Here is a 13,528-nt window from a genome sequence, read left to right on the forward strand (position 1 = left end):
TTATTATTTTTAAGGAAAATAATTTTTCATGGTACTTTCTATTGATGGGAGCTTATGAAACAAAATGGTAATTCTCAAATAATATGGGCAATATCATATAAGAGTGAGAATCTTGCTCACAAATTTTAACTGATTAGTGTGGCAAATGTAATACTCAACATTATTGCCAATATGGAAGAGAAGAGAAACTGTGTTTTCTTCCTCAGTGTTGCCAAAGGAAATCAGAGATGTGGATATTTGGGAATAGTTTTACTATATAAATATTATATTTTCATTCTAACTTCATGCAGTGGTTAATTTTTGTTTGTTATATTGAGAGAGCTACTTGGTTGTTTTTTACTTAATTTTTATTCTATATATTTATGCATTTAGAATTCTTAATTTGAAACCAGTGTTTTATTAAAGAATATCTGTATATGACCTTGAGTTATACTGAGAATCAAGCTGTGAAGTAATTTAAAGATGCCAATAAAGTGTACGTGTTGGTTTTTTTATATACATTATACATTTTATATACACACACATATATATGTTTGTACATGTGTTTCTATACATATTTGCAGATACATATAAAATTTTGCATATATATATACAATATGCTGCCCAGCAAAGGTTGTTCCTTTTGGACAAACAGTGCCATGATGGCAATGAAGGATGAAGTTTAACTGAAGGCCTGGCATGTATGATGAAATCTATTCTCTGGAAATAGACTAATCAGCCATTTAAGGTTTAGATAAATCAATAGACAAAATAGCATAAACTCATGGGCTTTTATTCCCATGCCCGCCAGCTGCTCTCATGCCTATACTTTGTAAAATATAGATCTCTTCCTTCTAGCAAATGACACCAAGCCATTTGGCAGTCATCATTTTGTCTTTAGTATGTTTGTCATCTGGGAATTATTGTGAAAAATTTGAGTGAGTCCTGATTTAATTAAGTATTTCCTGCTATTGCCATGATAGAGGAGTCTTGGTTCTTCACATGCATAATATTTCCTGTACTAATTGGCCTTTTGTATTCCATGGTAAAAACAGTCGAGTTGGACTTTTCCTTGATGTGGCTGATTGGATTGATTAGGGAGCAGTGGCTATGAAACGAGCTTCTGTTAATGTCATTCTTTCTGTATAAAATTGCAATCAGGACCAGGATTAGCTCTGAATTTGTGTACATGTTTCCTTTCAGTTTGCAAGTACACAGTCCATGAGCGTTGTGTGGCTAGAGCACCTCCTTCTTGCATCAAGACTTATGTAAAGTCCAAGAAGAACACTGATGTAAGTGTGTGGCCATGCTTGCTTTTTCAGGGTGTTGTTTATGGATGCCTCCTTTTACCACAGTGCTTTTGTTGTGTTCTAGGTGATGCATCATTACTGGGTTGAAGGCAACTGCCCAACCAAGTGTGATAAGTGCCACAAAACGGTTAAATGTTACCAGGGCTTGACAGGACTGCATTGTGTTTGGTGTCAGATCACAGTGAGTAACATTGAAGGATAAATCTCTAGCATTCACTCACGATGAAGATGGTATATCCCATGTTCTCTGATGAGTCCTATCCTGGAAGGCCATCCTGAATTTTAGACTAAGTCCAAGTTAGCGTAAATTCATAGGGGCATCTTATATCACGTTTGGCTCCCAAAGGGATAAATGTCAAGGTCAGATTTGTCCTCATAGAATCGAGAATTTTAGAGCCAGTGACAACCTTAGAGATAATACTGTCTGTCATAAGGTATTCAATCTGTGCTCCATGGAGTTCTAGGAGCTGCCAGGAAGGTAACCAGACACCATGGCTGTGGGTGGGCAGTGAGCCTGGGATACTGACTGGGTAGAGTTCAGCTATCCCTCTGCCCGAAAACACTATTCTGGTAAAATTTTCTATTCTACATGTTCTAAATTTATTCCAATCATAGAATCTATGGGCTTAAAAAGGGTAGAACAATGAATAATGTGGTACAAAGACTTAATTTTATAGTGAGGACACTAAGACCAAGAAAAATCTATGCAAATCATCAATGACCACATGACTAGGTAGAGATGCAGGTGGGTCCATATTTTAGTTCTTGATGCTTCTAAGAACTCACTTAACCCTTCTTTACAACATGGTGTTGCCTTGCTCCTTTAGTTAAATGATAAATTGAGGGATAACAGATATAGATGTAAACGCTAGTCACTAATGGTATTGACAATCGAGAAAGAAGAGGTCACTTGGTCTTTCCCAGGAAATCTCAGCACTCTACCTAGTTTGCTTAATTGTCACAGCTGTTTCAAGTAACTTCTGGAATAAATGCAGTTGTTAGATGGTACCTCTGGTGTTTCATGTTGTACTTCTGGAAATTAATTAGAACGCACATTTTTAAGAATAGCCATTTTTACAATTTGGTACAGAAACGTTTATGGGGCTGGTTTTTTTCCCCCATCGGTTGTGTTTTCTTTTTACAGCTAGTGTATGAGTCATCTTGTTATAGGACAAATTATTCTTGCTTTTGTGGGAATAAAACAGTAGGGAGCGTTGTTTCAGTTAAGCAGATACGTTTCTCTGTAGTGCCCCTCGACACCCCTCCCCAACACACATGCCATTTAAAAATTTTTCTTAAACACACACACACACATACACATAGGATAATGAGAAAAACAAACTGTGACTTGCATTTCAAAAGTACAATTAAGCATTTTTTTTAAATGAAAACATTTTCTTCAATCATTTTCAGCTATTACTCGGTTAAATTATATTTACATTTGAAATTTCCTCAATTATGAAAGACAGTTTTATTTTTTTGAAGTGTTTGGTTATTGTAATAAAACGTCTAACAATGATTTAAATTACACATAGAAATTACTTAAACATGTTGAGTTCTCAGTTTTAAGAAGACCACAGCTATTTCATTTTTTTAAAAATTTGGGCCATTTAAAAATATTAGTTTTCTTTTTTCTTCTTGCTAAGCATCTACAAAAATATTTTGGTTTTATTTCTGATCTTGTAGGAGCCCGTTCCTCTTACTTTCCCCATAAAGTGCATCTTTCATTAGTTATATCTTTACTATAAACTGAAGTTAGAGAATATCAGAATTTATTTCTTCATTGTATTTCAAGTTATTTTGCCATCCTTCATACATTTCAAGTATAATGTTTTAGATCTGTTATTTTCTTTCCTATTTTTATTTCTTGAAAAAAACCCAATGTGTTTAAAGTTTGAACGCCCTAAAAATATGCATTGCTGGGCTTCCCTGGTGGCGCAGTGGTTAAGAATCTGCCTCCCAATGCAGAAGGCATGGGTTCGATCCCTGGCCCGGTAAGATCCCACATGCCACAGAGCAACAAAGCCCGTGCGCTACAACTACTGAGCCTGTGCTCTAGAGCCCGTGAGCCACAACTACTGAAGCCCGTGCACCTAGAGCCTGCACACCGCAACGAAGTGTAGCCCCTTCTTGCTGCAACTAGAGAAAGCCCACATGCAGCAACGAAGACCCCACGTAGCCAAAAATAAAAATAAATAAATTTAAGGAAAAATAAATAAAAATATGCATTGCTACCTTTCCTAATACAAAAGCTTTTAGAGATTTTAAGTTTCTTTACTTGACTCCTTCTTCCCCCATTTAATCTCTATGAGGTATATCTTCTGCCCTTTTCATTCTATGGGAATCATTCTCCTCAAAGTTACCATTGCTAACTGTCTTATTGATTATCAAGGCATCTTGAAATTTTTTTCTTGTTTTATATTCCATTTTGTTTTTCTTGTTTTCTTTCTTTTGTTTTAGTGGTTCCTCTCATCTGTGACTCCAAAATCTGTATTTCTAGCCCAAGCACTCTCCAGTTACATATTTATATTTGGTCTTGATCCTGGTCCTAGTGTTGTAAGAAATTAGGCCTTTCCTTTTATAGGAAAGAAGGTGCTACCTCTGGATAAACTCTGCTTTTTAAAATCTAAGGATTTCATATCTAATTCAGTTCAGACAGCATGTCCCTAACATCTTATTCTTAGCAAAAGATCAGAGTGTACATGAAGATGACTCTTTGGTCACTACAGCAAAGCACAATATAAGCCGTAAATGTATTTAAATCCCGAGTTCTGCTCAGGACACAGGCTAACCAAGGGACCACTGAAGGGTTTAAGGCAGAGTCAGGAAAAAGTGGCTGCCCTCTTACTAAGCTCTCCCAAGACCCGTGGCTTCTGGCTAACTTCAGCCTGATTTGCTGTAAACCATGATCTCCGGGGTTCCTGTGGGTGTTTGGTTCATGAAACAAGACTTGATATTTTTATATAAGTCCTCATGTATCCAGAAGAATATATATAGCCTTCTTAAAAATAACTTCAGCCTCTGTGCTGCTTTGGTTTTTAATGTTAAGCAACTATAAGACTATATCTATTAATTTATAGATTTTTTGCCTAGGTTAAACAGAGGATATTTACCTCCAAACATTTATGTATTTAGTATAATCTATACTTTCTTCCTGAACTATTGTATGAAAATTTTAGTATAAAGTTGATCTGCTTTTGACTGACACTTACACTACTGATTGCCTTTAAACAAACTGAATCTACTTTCTTATGTCTTAATGCTTCCCAGAAAGTGCTATTAATATAGCAAAGAACTAGCAGAAGTTGTGATGGGATATGGCACCGTCAAAGCTGAGCTTTAGTAAGACCTATCTGAACGGAGTCCATGAGGAATAGATTGCAGAGAGAAACAAAGAGAACGAAACCTGGCTTCATTTCAGTGGTTTTCCAAATGCCATCACTTCCTTTGTACATATGACTTTTGGAAATGGCTTGAGTTTTAACTTAGTCATAAGTTAGACTGACCAGATTCTTAAGAATGTCTCTGTCCAACCAGTAAGATAGTAGTTGTACAATCTTGGGCCAAGTATGTAAAAAGCTTTGGCCAGCTTCCTCATTTGTAAAATGGACTTAATGATACCTATCTTGTAAGATTTTTGTAAGAATTAAATGAATTTTTAAAAAAAATCTATGTCAGTGGGTTCAGGGAAGGCCCCATACGTACTAGTCCTTATGGAAGGACAATTATTATCATAGTGAAAACTAGCTAAAATGTCATGTGAGGGCACAAAACCCATCCCACGGGTCACAGAGGGCACTCCATGAATGTTACTCATGCCATCTCTTACTCAATTCTGGAAGGGTCTGTAGTTGCCCAGTCTAAGGATAGCACCTGCATATTCTAAAAGCACCCAGAACCATGTGGTCTCGAATATCACTAAATCCTAGACTAAGCTGATTTATTTATGTTCACAAAGAACAGCTATTCCAACTGTATTCTATCAGACATGGTAACATCAGGCTTGCAATCATTGGAAATAGAAGTCAATCTCTTTTATCCTTGTCTTTCACCTCTATTTCATATATCCAACCTATCTGTGAGACTTTAAGTTTTCCCCTTAAAATATCTCTCTCAGATTTGAGTTTTTTGTCTTCACCATTCACAGCCCACGTGCAGGCTCTTAGCACCTCTTAACTAGATTAGAGTCAGAAATCTTGGCTTATCTCCCTAACAGAAGGTACTTTTCCTATAACACAGGCTGCAAACCACCTCCAGAGTCATCTTCTGAAAATACTAGTTTGTTATCATATGCCACCTTCGGCAACCTATAATAGTCCTGTGATAATAAATGCAGCTCTCACCTCTTCCTACCTCAACCTGGTTTTCACTTCTCCAAATATCCGACCCAAACCTAAGCACATGACGTATATAATAGTCTCCTGTATGCCCAGTCCCTGCTGTAGCCAAGCATGTCTGTTGACAGGCCTCTGGGAAAGCCATGCTTCCCCCCTATTTTGCTTACTCTAGTATTGCCCTGAATGCACCCACCTCAAATTTTGACTATACCTCAGGAATCAAATTAAGTTCCATATTTTCCTTGAAATTTCCCTTGATAATAATGTTTGCCATTTTCTAAACACTTTCTAGGCTTTTATTCCACACCAAAAGAAAGACTGAAATGCTGTCCAGCAGTGTCACGTCTGCATGCTAACGTCATCTACACTGTTAGACTAGAATCTCATCCAGCTCCGGGTCCAGTATACACATTTTTCTTCTAATAACCCTAAATCTTGATGGAGTGCTGAGTTTAGAGGAGGTCCTCGATAATTCACTTTCATGACTGATAACACTGTGCTTCTTACTGCTAAATAGTGAATTTTAAATGCATGATTTAAAATTTTTTAAATCATCCTGTAATACTCAAATCTGCATCAAATATACAAGTAAGTGTAGACAAATGCTTAAAGATAAAAAAACCATTTTAGCACCCCTTTTTTATTCAGAACCTGTGGCTTCTTGATATAATACTATTTGCCTTTATGTGGATAGAATGTTAGGCTCTTAGAACTGGGTTTTATCTCCTTTTGTAAATCTAACCACTTAAAAAATAAAAACAGAAAAATCCTAAGTGAGAACAATATAAACTACCTTCTAACATTAGGCAACCATTTCCCCTGGGCTTTATAATTCAATCAGCCGGGCTGAATGTCATCATTGCTTCTCTGCTCCTCCTCTTGCTTACGTTCTCTGATTCTTAAGCTCGCACTGTTTATACCTGTTCATTTCTGCCATGAACATATTTTCTTGACATGTAAAACCTGTATTTAAAACATGTTATCATTTGCTCCGGTTGCGGTAAAATACCCGCGGTCAGGCAGGACTCACAGGGTAGGAGGATGATACATGTCATTTGAGCTTCGCAAACGAAAGCTTATACGATGACTATGGATTATTGACTTTTGGTATCATGTAGGGCTCCTACCTCCTTTAAAATAGTAACTCCTTATTTCTATTCCCGTCTTGCCCCTAGGTTCTTCATGACCATTCTTTTTTTTTTAGATTCCATATATATGTGTTAGCATACGGTATTTGTTTTTCTCTTTCTGACTTACTTCACTCTGTATGACAGAATAAAGATGCAGACCTACTAGAGAATGGACTTGAGGACACGGGGAGGGGGAAGGGTAAGCTGGGACAAAGAGAGTGGCATGGACATATATACACTACCAAAAGTAAAATAGATAGCTAGTGGGAAGCAGCCTCATAGCACAGGGAGATCAGCTAGGTGCTTTGTGACCACCTAAATGGGTGGGATAGGGAGGGTGGGAGGGAGGGAGACACGAGAGAGGAGATATGGGGATATATGTGTACATATAGCTGATTCACTTTGTTATACAGCAGAAACTAACCATTGTAAAGCAATTATACTCCAATAAAGATGATAAAAAATTAAAAAAGTGAGACAAATACCCCCTCCAAAAAATAAAAAATAATAACTCCTAACAATAATGTTTAAAGGTTTCTGATGCCTTTAAAATAGAAAGGTTCATGCTTTAGCCAATGCCAGCATTAAGGCAGCACCCTGAAATGGCAAAATGTTAGAGAGAAAAAATGTATATAGACCAGCAAATGTTCCTCTAAATCTGGTCACTTCATTTTTCTGTAGGAAAATGATTTCTTTTTTGACTCCAAATTCTTATGAAAATTTTTTTTCCATTTTTCTCCCTTTTGACTTCTTAGATTACATTGCTTTCTTCTCAATACAATGCCTTCACTGTTTTCTCAACTCCCTCCAATAAACACACACACACACACACTCATTCACACATTTTCTTTTTCTTCCTAAATTGAGACAGCTGTTTTCAATAAACATAGACCTGGCTCTAAATTAGGTGCTATTGGAAATTGTCATAAACTCTGAAATTATTTCCAAGTATTTAATTCACTTCCAGGAATAGCTGGTTTATATTTTATGAATTTCCTAGATAAGGGATTGATTCCCTTAACATGAATGGACGTTTCTGTACATATAATAGAATAACGACCTGAGATTTTTATGCCTTACTCTTTAAAAATGCAGAGGTAAATGTGAACAAAAATAAAAACACTTTTAAAAAGGTAACGATTTCCTTTCTCTGGGGCTTCATTGGCCATTTCATTTAAGAGGCAGGATTCATCAATGTTCTAGTTTATTTCTCTTCTTGATGAGGCTTTTTCTGTTTTGCTGATTTGGGATCTGGGTTATCTTTAAGACAATTGTCAGACTTCAGTATCTTATTGACACTGAGAAGGACTCAGCTGTGCTGTGTCTTTTTCTGTAAAATGTCATGGTGACCAGTTTAAGCAGCTTGTTTTTATTGCTGATTATATTCACTTTTTTTCCTTTTTACAATTTTATTGAAAAAATAACATACATGCAGAAAAGTATAAATATCTTAAGGGTAGAGCTCAATGAGTTTTCCACAAATGAGCACCCTGTGTAGCCACCACCTAATCAAGAAACAGAACATAACCCGTTTGGGGGTAGTTTTGGGGGAAAGTGCCTTTTAAATTCTATTATATGGTTTCTATTTTGTTGATATTTGCTCTTTTTTAAAAAAGAGACTTTATGCAGAAGTTTTAGTTTCACAGCAAAAATGAGGTTCACTTTTAATCTTGATAAATAGTCCTGGAAACTATAAGCATTTTCTCATTGGCTTTCACATTTTATATTTTGTCCTCAAGTATGTCTCTGAGCAGTATGATAAATGCACTAGACCTGCTATACACACTGTGGAATGATCAGTATTTTCCAACATGGTGTCCTCTGGTGTGACACTCCTGGTTATAAATAATCTCATGATGCTGATGGACGTCCAACTATATTTAGCAGTTGCCAGACTCCATTCTTCATAAAAGTATAAGGTACCTTGCACATTATTAGTTAATACATACTTCTCGGGGAGGAGAATTTTCTTGCACTGCATCTCCCTGTTTCACTGATGATGATATGGTTACTGACCTCCTTGTAGACCCTGCTATATGCCTATGTTCTTGCAAGACTCTGCCTTGCAGCTGCCTAGACAAAACTTAGGAATATGGGGCTTCCCTGGTGGCGCAGTGGTTGAGAGTCCGCCTGCTGATGCAGGGGACACGGGTTCGTGCCCCGGTCCGGGAAGATCCCACATGCTGCGGGGCGGCTGGGCCCATGAGCCATGGCCGCTGAGCCTGCGCATCCAGAGCCTGTGCTCCGCAACAGGGGAGGCCACAACAGTGAGAGGCCCGCGTACCAAAAAAAAAAACAAAAAAACCCCCAAAACTTAGGAATATGGACCACGTGACAATCAAACTGGACAATGCCATGCTGGTTTTATTTAGCTCTGCAGAGAGCAGTATTTCATAGGACCATTTGCCGGTACCTATGCTCGGAAACCCTCAAACCTCAATACGAAGAGTTACCCTTTACACACACATTCTGTTTGGCTTATCAACTGTGTGATTCTACCTGAGTCCTCAGTTCCCTTTTTTTTTTTTTTTCCCCTGCTGGGAAACTAGCCTAAATGCCAAAAAGCTGTCATTAAATTCATGTTATCTTTTCTTACACCTGGTAACCCTCAAATAACTGTATAGAGAGGTTAGTTATCCCTTATCATATCAGTTGTAGATTGTTAGAAACACATGGTATGGAGGCATGAAGGAGGCTGAGGCCCTCAGCTTATGTACCTGTGGTCAGTGTCCTGCATCTCTGTCCTTCAGAGTTGCATGTAAAGCTTCACTAACTGCAGTTAAGAGTGAAAATCAGTACTTTCTCAGTGTGTACAGACAGAATTTTTTTCTTACATCTCTCTATTTGTAGAGGCTTCATAGAGCCTTGCATTGTCAGTTTTAAATAGGTGGTACAGGATCAAAAAGCAGAAGCTTTTTCTCTGTGACACCACATTACAAAAGAGTCTTCAGACACACAGCCTGTCTTTGGTTTGGGTTCAATTTTCATAATGATTGGTATATTCGTTTCCTAGGGCTGCCATAACAAAATACCACAAAATAAGAAAAGAAATTTATTCTCTCATAGTTCTGGAGGCTATAAACCCGAGATAAAGATGTCAGCAGGGTCAGGCTCCCTCTGAAGGCTGTAAGGAAGAATCCTCCCTCGCCTCTTCCTGATTCTGTTAGTGGCCCGCGATCCTTGGTGTCCCTTGGCCTGTGGCTCCATCACCAAATCTCTGCCTCCGTTGTCACATGGCTTTCTTCCCTTCATATCTGTCTCCTTATGTCCAGATTTCTCTCCTCTTATAAGGACACCAGTCATTGGATTAGGACCCAACCGAATTCAGTATAACTTCAACTGAACTTGAATACATCAACAAAGATATTTCCAAATGAGTTCATATTTACAAGTACTAGGATTTAGGAAATTCATTGGGGAAAGACCAATTTAACCTACAACTCTTGGTAATCTATTTGTTTAAATCCAAAATTTCAGGGCCATGATTTATTCTAAGAAAGTTAAGTTCAATAAATTAATATATTTAAACCAGTCACTGATTTTCTTTTGAGGAAACTATGCATTTGCATTTGCCAAGTGAGTGTCTGTTGATTTATTCCTATTTTGCGTGTGACTTCAACTGCTTCTTTATCTTCAATACCTCCTGCCTCTTGACAAAGATCAGCAATGCCTGATGAGATTAAACCACTTTTTTTTTTTTTTTTTTTTTAAGCTGAACCTGGATTCTTTTTTTTTTTTATTTTAAAGTTTATTTATTTATTTTTTAAATTAGTTTCTGCTTTATAACAAAGTGAATCAGTCATACATATACATCTGTTCCCACATCCCTTCCCCCATGCATCTCCCTCCCTCCCACCCTCCCCATCCCACCCCTCCAGGCGGTCACAAAGCACCGAGCTGATCTCCCCGCGCTCTGCGGCTGCTTCCCACCACCTATCTACCCCACGTTTGGTAGTGTATATATGTCCATGCCTCTCCTTCGCTTTGTCACAGCTTACCCTCCCCGCTCCCCACATCCTCAAGTCCACTCTCAAGCAGGTCTGTGTCTTCATTCCCGTTCTACCCCTAGGTTCTTCATGACATTCCTTTTTTTTTAAATTCCGTATATATGTGTTAGCATACGGTATTTGTCTTTCTCTTTCTGACTAACTTCACTCTGTATGACAGACTCTAGGTCTATCCACCTCATTACAAATAGCTCAGTTTCGTTTCTTTTTATGGCTGAGTAATATTCCATTGTATATATGTGCCACATCTTCTTTATCCATTCATCCGATGATGGACACTTAGGTTGTTTCCAGCTCCGGGCTATTGTGAATAGAGCTGCAATGAACATTTTGGTACATGTGTCTTTTTGAATTATGGTTTTCTCAGGGTATATGCCCAGTAGTGGGATTGCTGGGTCATATGGTAGTTCCATTTGTAGTTTTTTAAGGAACCTCCATACCGTTCTCCATAGTGGCTGTACCAATTCACATTCCCACCAGCAGTGCAAGAGGGTTCCCTTTTCTCCACACCCTCTCCAGCATTTATTGTTTCTAGATTTCTTGATGATGGCCATTCTGACTGGTGTGAGATGATATCTCATAGTAGTTTTGATTTGCATTTCTCTAATGATTAATGATGTTGAGCATTCTTTCATGTGTTTGTTGGCAGTCTGTATATCTTCTTTGGAGAAATGCCTATTTAAGTCTTCTGCCCATTTTTGGATTGGGTTGTTTGTTTTTTTGCTATTGAGCTGCATGAGCTGTTTATAAATTTTGGAGATTAATCCTTTGTCAGTTGCTTCATTTGCAAATATTTTCTCCCATTCTGAGGGTTGTCTTTTGGTCTTCTTTATGGTTTCCTTTGCTGTGCAAAAGCTTTGAAGTTTCATTAGGTCCCATTTGTTTATCTTTGTTTTTATTTCCATTTCTCTAGGAGGTGGGTCCAAAAGGATCTTGCTGTGATTTATGTCATAGAGTGTTCTACCTATGTTTTCCTCTAAGAGTTTGATAGTTTCTGGCCTTACATTTAAGTCTTTAATCCATTTTGAGCTTATTTTTGTGTATGGTGCTAGGGAATGATCTAATCTCAAAGTTTTACATGTCCCTGTCCAGTTTTCCCAGCACCACTTATTGAAGAGGCTGTCCTTTCTCCACTGTACATTCCTGGCTCCTTTATCAAAGATAAGTTGGCCATATGTGCGTGGGTTTATCTCTGGGCTTTCTATCCTGATCCACTGATCTATCTTTCTGTTTTTATGCCAGTACCAGACTGTCTTAATTACTGTAGCTTTGTAGTATAGTCTGAAGTCAGGGAGCCTGATTCCTCCAGCTCCGTTTTTCGTTCTCAAGATTGCTTTAGCTATTCGGGGCCTTTTGTTTTTCCAAACAAATTTTGAAATTTTTTGTTCTAGTTCTGTGAAAAATGCCATTGGTAGTTTGATAGGGATTGCATTGAATCTGTAGATTGCTTTGGGTAGTAGAGTCATTTCACAATATTGATTCTTCCAATCCAGGAGCATGGTATATCTCTCCATCTATTTGTATCATCTTTAATTTCTTTCATCAGTGTCTTATAGTTTTCTGCATACAGGTCTTTTGTCTCCTTAGGTAGGTTTATTCCTAGATATTTTATTCTTTTTGTTGCGATGGTAAATGGGAGTGTTTTCTTGATTTCATTTTCAGATTTTTCATCATTAGTGTACAGGAATGCCAGAGATTTCTGTACATTAATTTTATATCCTGCTACTTTACCAAATTCATTGATTAGCTCTAGTAGTTTTTCGGTAGCATCTTTAGGATTCTCTATGTATAGTATCATGTCATCTGCAAACAGTGACAGCTTTACTTCTTCTTTTCCAATTTGGATTCCTTTTATTTCCTTTTCTTCTCTGATTGCTGTGGCTAAAACTTCCAAAACTATGTTGAATAAGAGTGGTGAGAGTGGGCAGCCTTGTCTTCTTCCTGATCTTAGTGGAAATGGTTTCAGTTTTTCACCATTGAGGACAATGTTGGCTGTGGGTTTGTCATATATGGCCTTTATTATGTTGAGGAAAGATCCCTCTATACCTACTTTCTGCAGGGTTTTTATCATAAATGGGTGTTGAATTTTGTCGAAAGCTTTCTCTGCATCTATTGAGATGATCATATGGTTTTTCTCCTTCAACTTGTTAATATGGTGTATTACATTGATTGATTTGCGTATATTGAAGAATCCTTGCATTCCTGGGATAAACCCCACTTGATCATGGTGTATGATCCTTTTAATGTGCTGTTGGATTCTGTTTGCTAGTATTTTGTTGAGGATTTTTGCATCTATGTTCATCAGTGATATTGGCCTGTAGTTTTCTTTCTTTGTGACATCCTTGCCTGGTTTTGGTATCAAGGTGATGGTGGCCTCGTAGAATGAGTTTGGGAGTGTTCCTCCCTCTGCTATATTTTGGAAGAGTTTGAGAAGGATAGGTGTTAGCTCTTCTCTAAATGTTTGATAGAATTCACCTGTGAAGCCATCTGGTCCTGGGCTTTTGTTTGATGGAAGATTTTTAATCACAGTTTCAATTTCAGTGCTTGTGATTGGTCTATTCATATTTTCTATTTCTTCCTGAGTCAGTCTTGGCAGGTTGTGCATTTCTAAGAATGTGTCCATTTCTTCCAGGTTGTCCATTTTATTGGAATAGAGTTGCTTATAGTAATCTCTCATAATCTTTTGTATTTCTGCAGTGTCAGTTGTTACTTCTCCTTTTTCATTTCTAATTCTATTGATTTGAGTCTTCTCCCTTTTTTTCTTG

The 13,528-nt window shown here is 37.6% G+C and overlaps 1 protein-coding gene across 8 annotated transcripts in view; it reads left to right on the forward strand.

The window, feature by feature from the left end:
• The window catches only part of DGKB (diacylglycerol kinase beta), a gene marked incomplete at its 3' end in the record, with an annotated part of 912,102 nt that overhangs the window by 417,960 nt on the left and 480,614 nt on the right, over positions 1 to 13,528 (forward strand). For all 8 annotated transcript variants that reach the window (XM_081244282.1, XM_081244283.1, XM_081244280.1 and 5 more), the window contains 2 exons: positions 1,183 to 1,271; positions 1,354 to 1,470. In XM_081244282.1, coding sequence (XP_081100408.1) covers positions 1,183 to 1,271; positions 1,354 to 1,470 — 206 coding nt within the window. The remainder of the gene's footprint in view (positions 1 to 1,182; positions 1,272 to 1,353; positions 1,471 to 13,528) is intronic.

The sequence above is a fragment of the Mesoplodon bidens genome (genome assembly GCF_964165515.1).
Source record: "Mesoplodon bidens genome assembly, chromosome: 9".
Lineage (NCBI taxonomy): Eukaryota > Metazoa > Chordata > Mammalia > Artiodactyla > Ziphiidae > Mesoplodon > Mesoplodon bidens.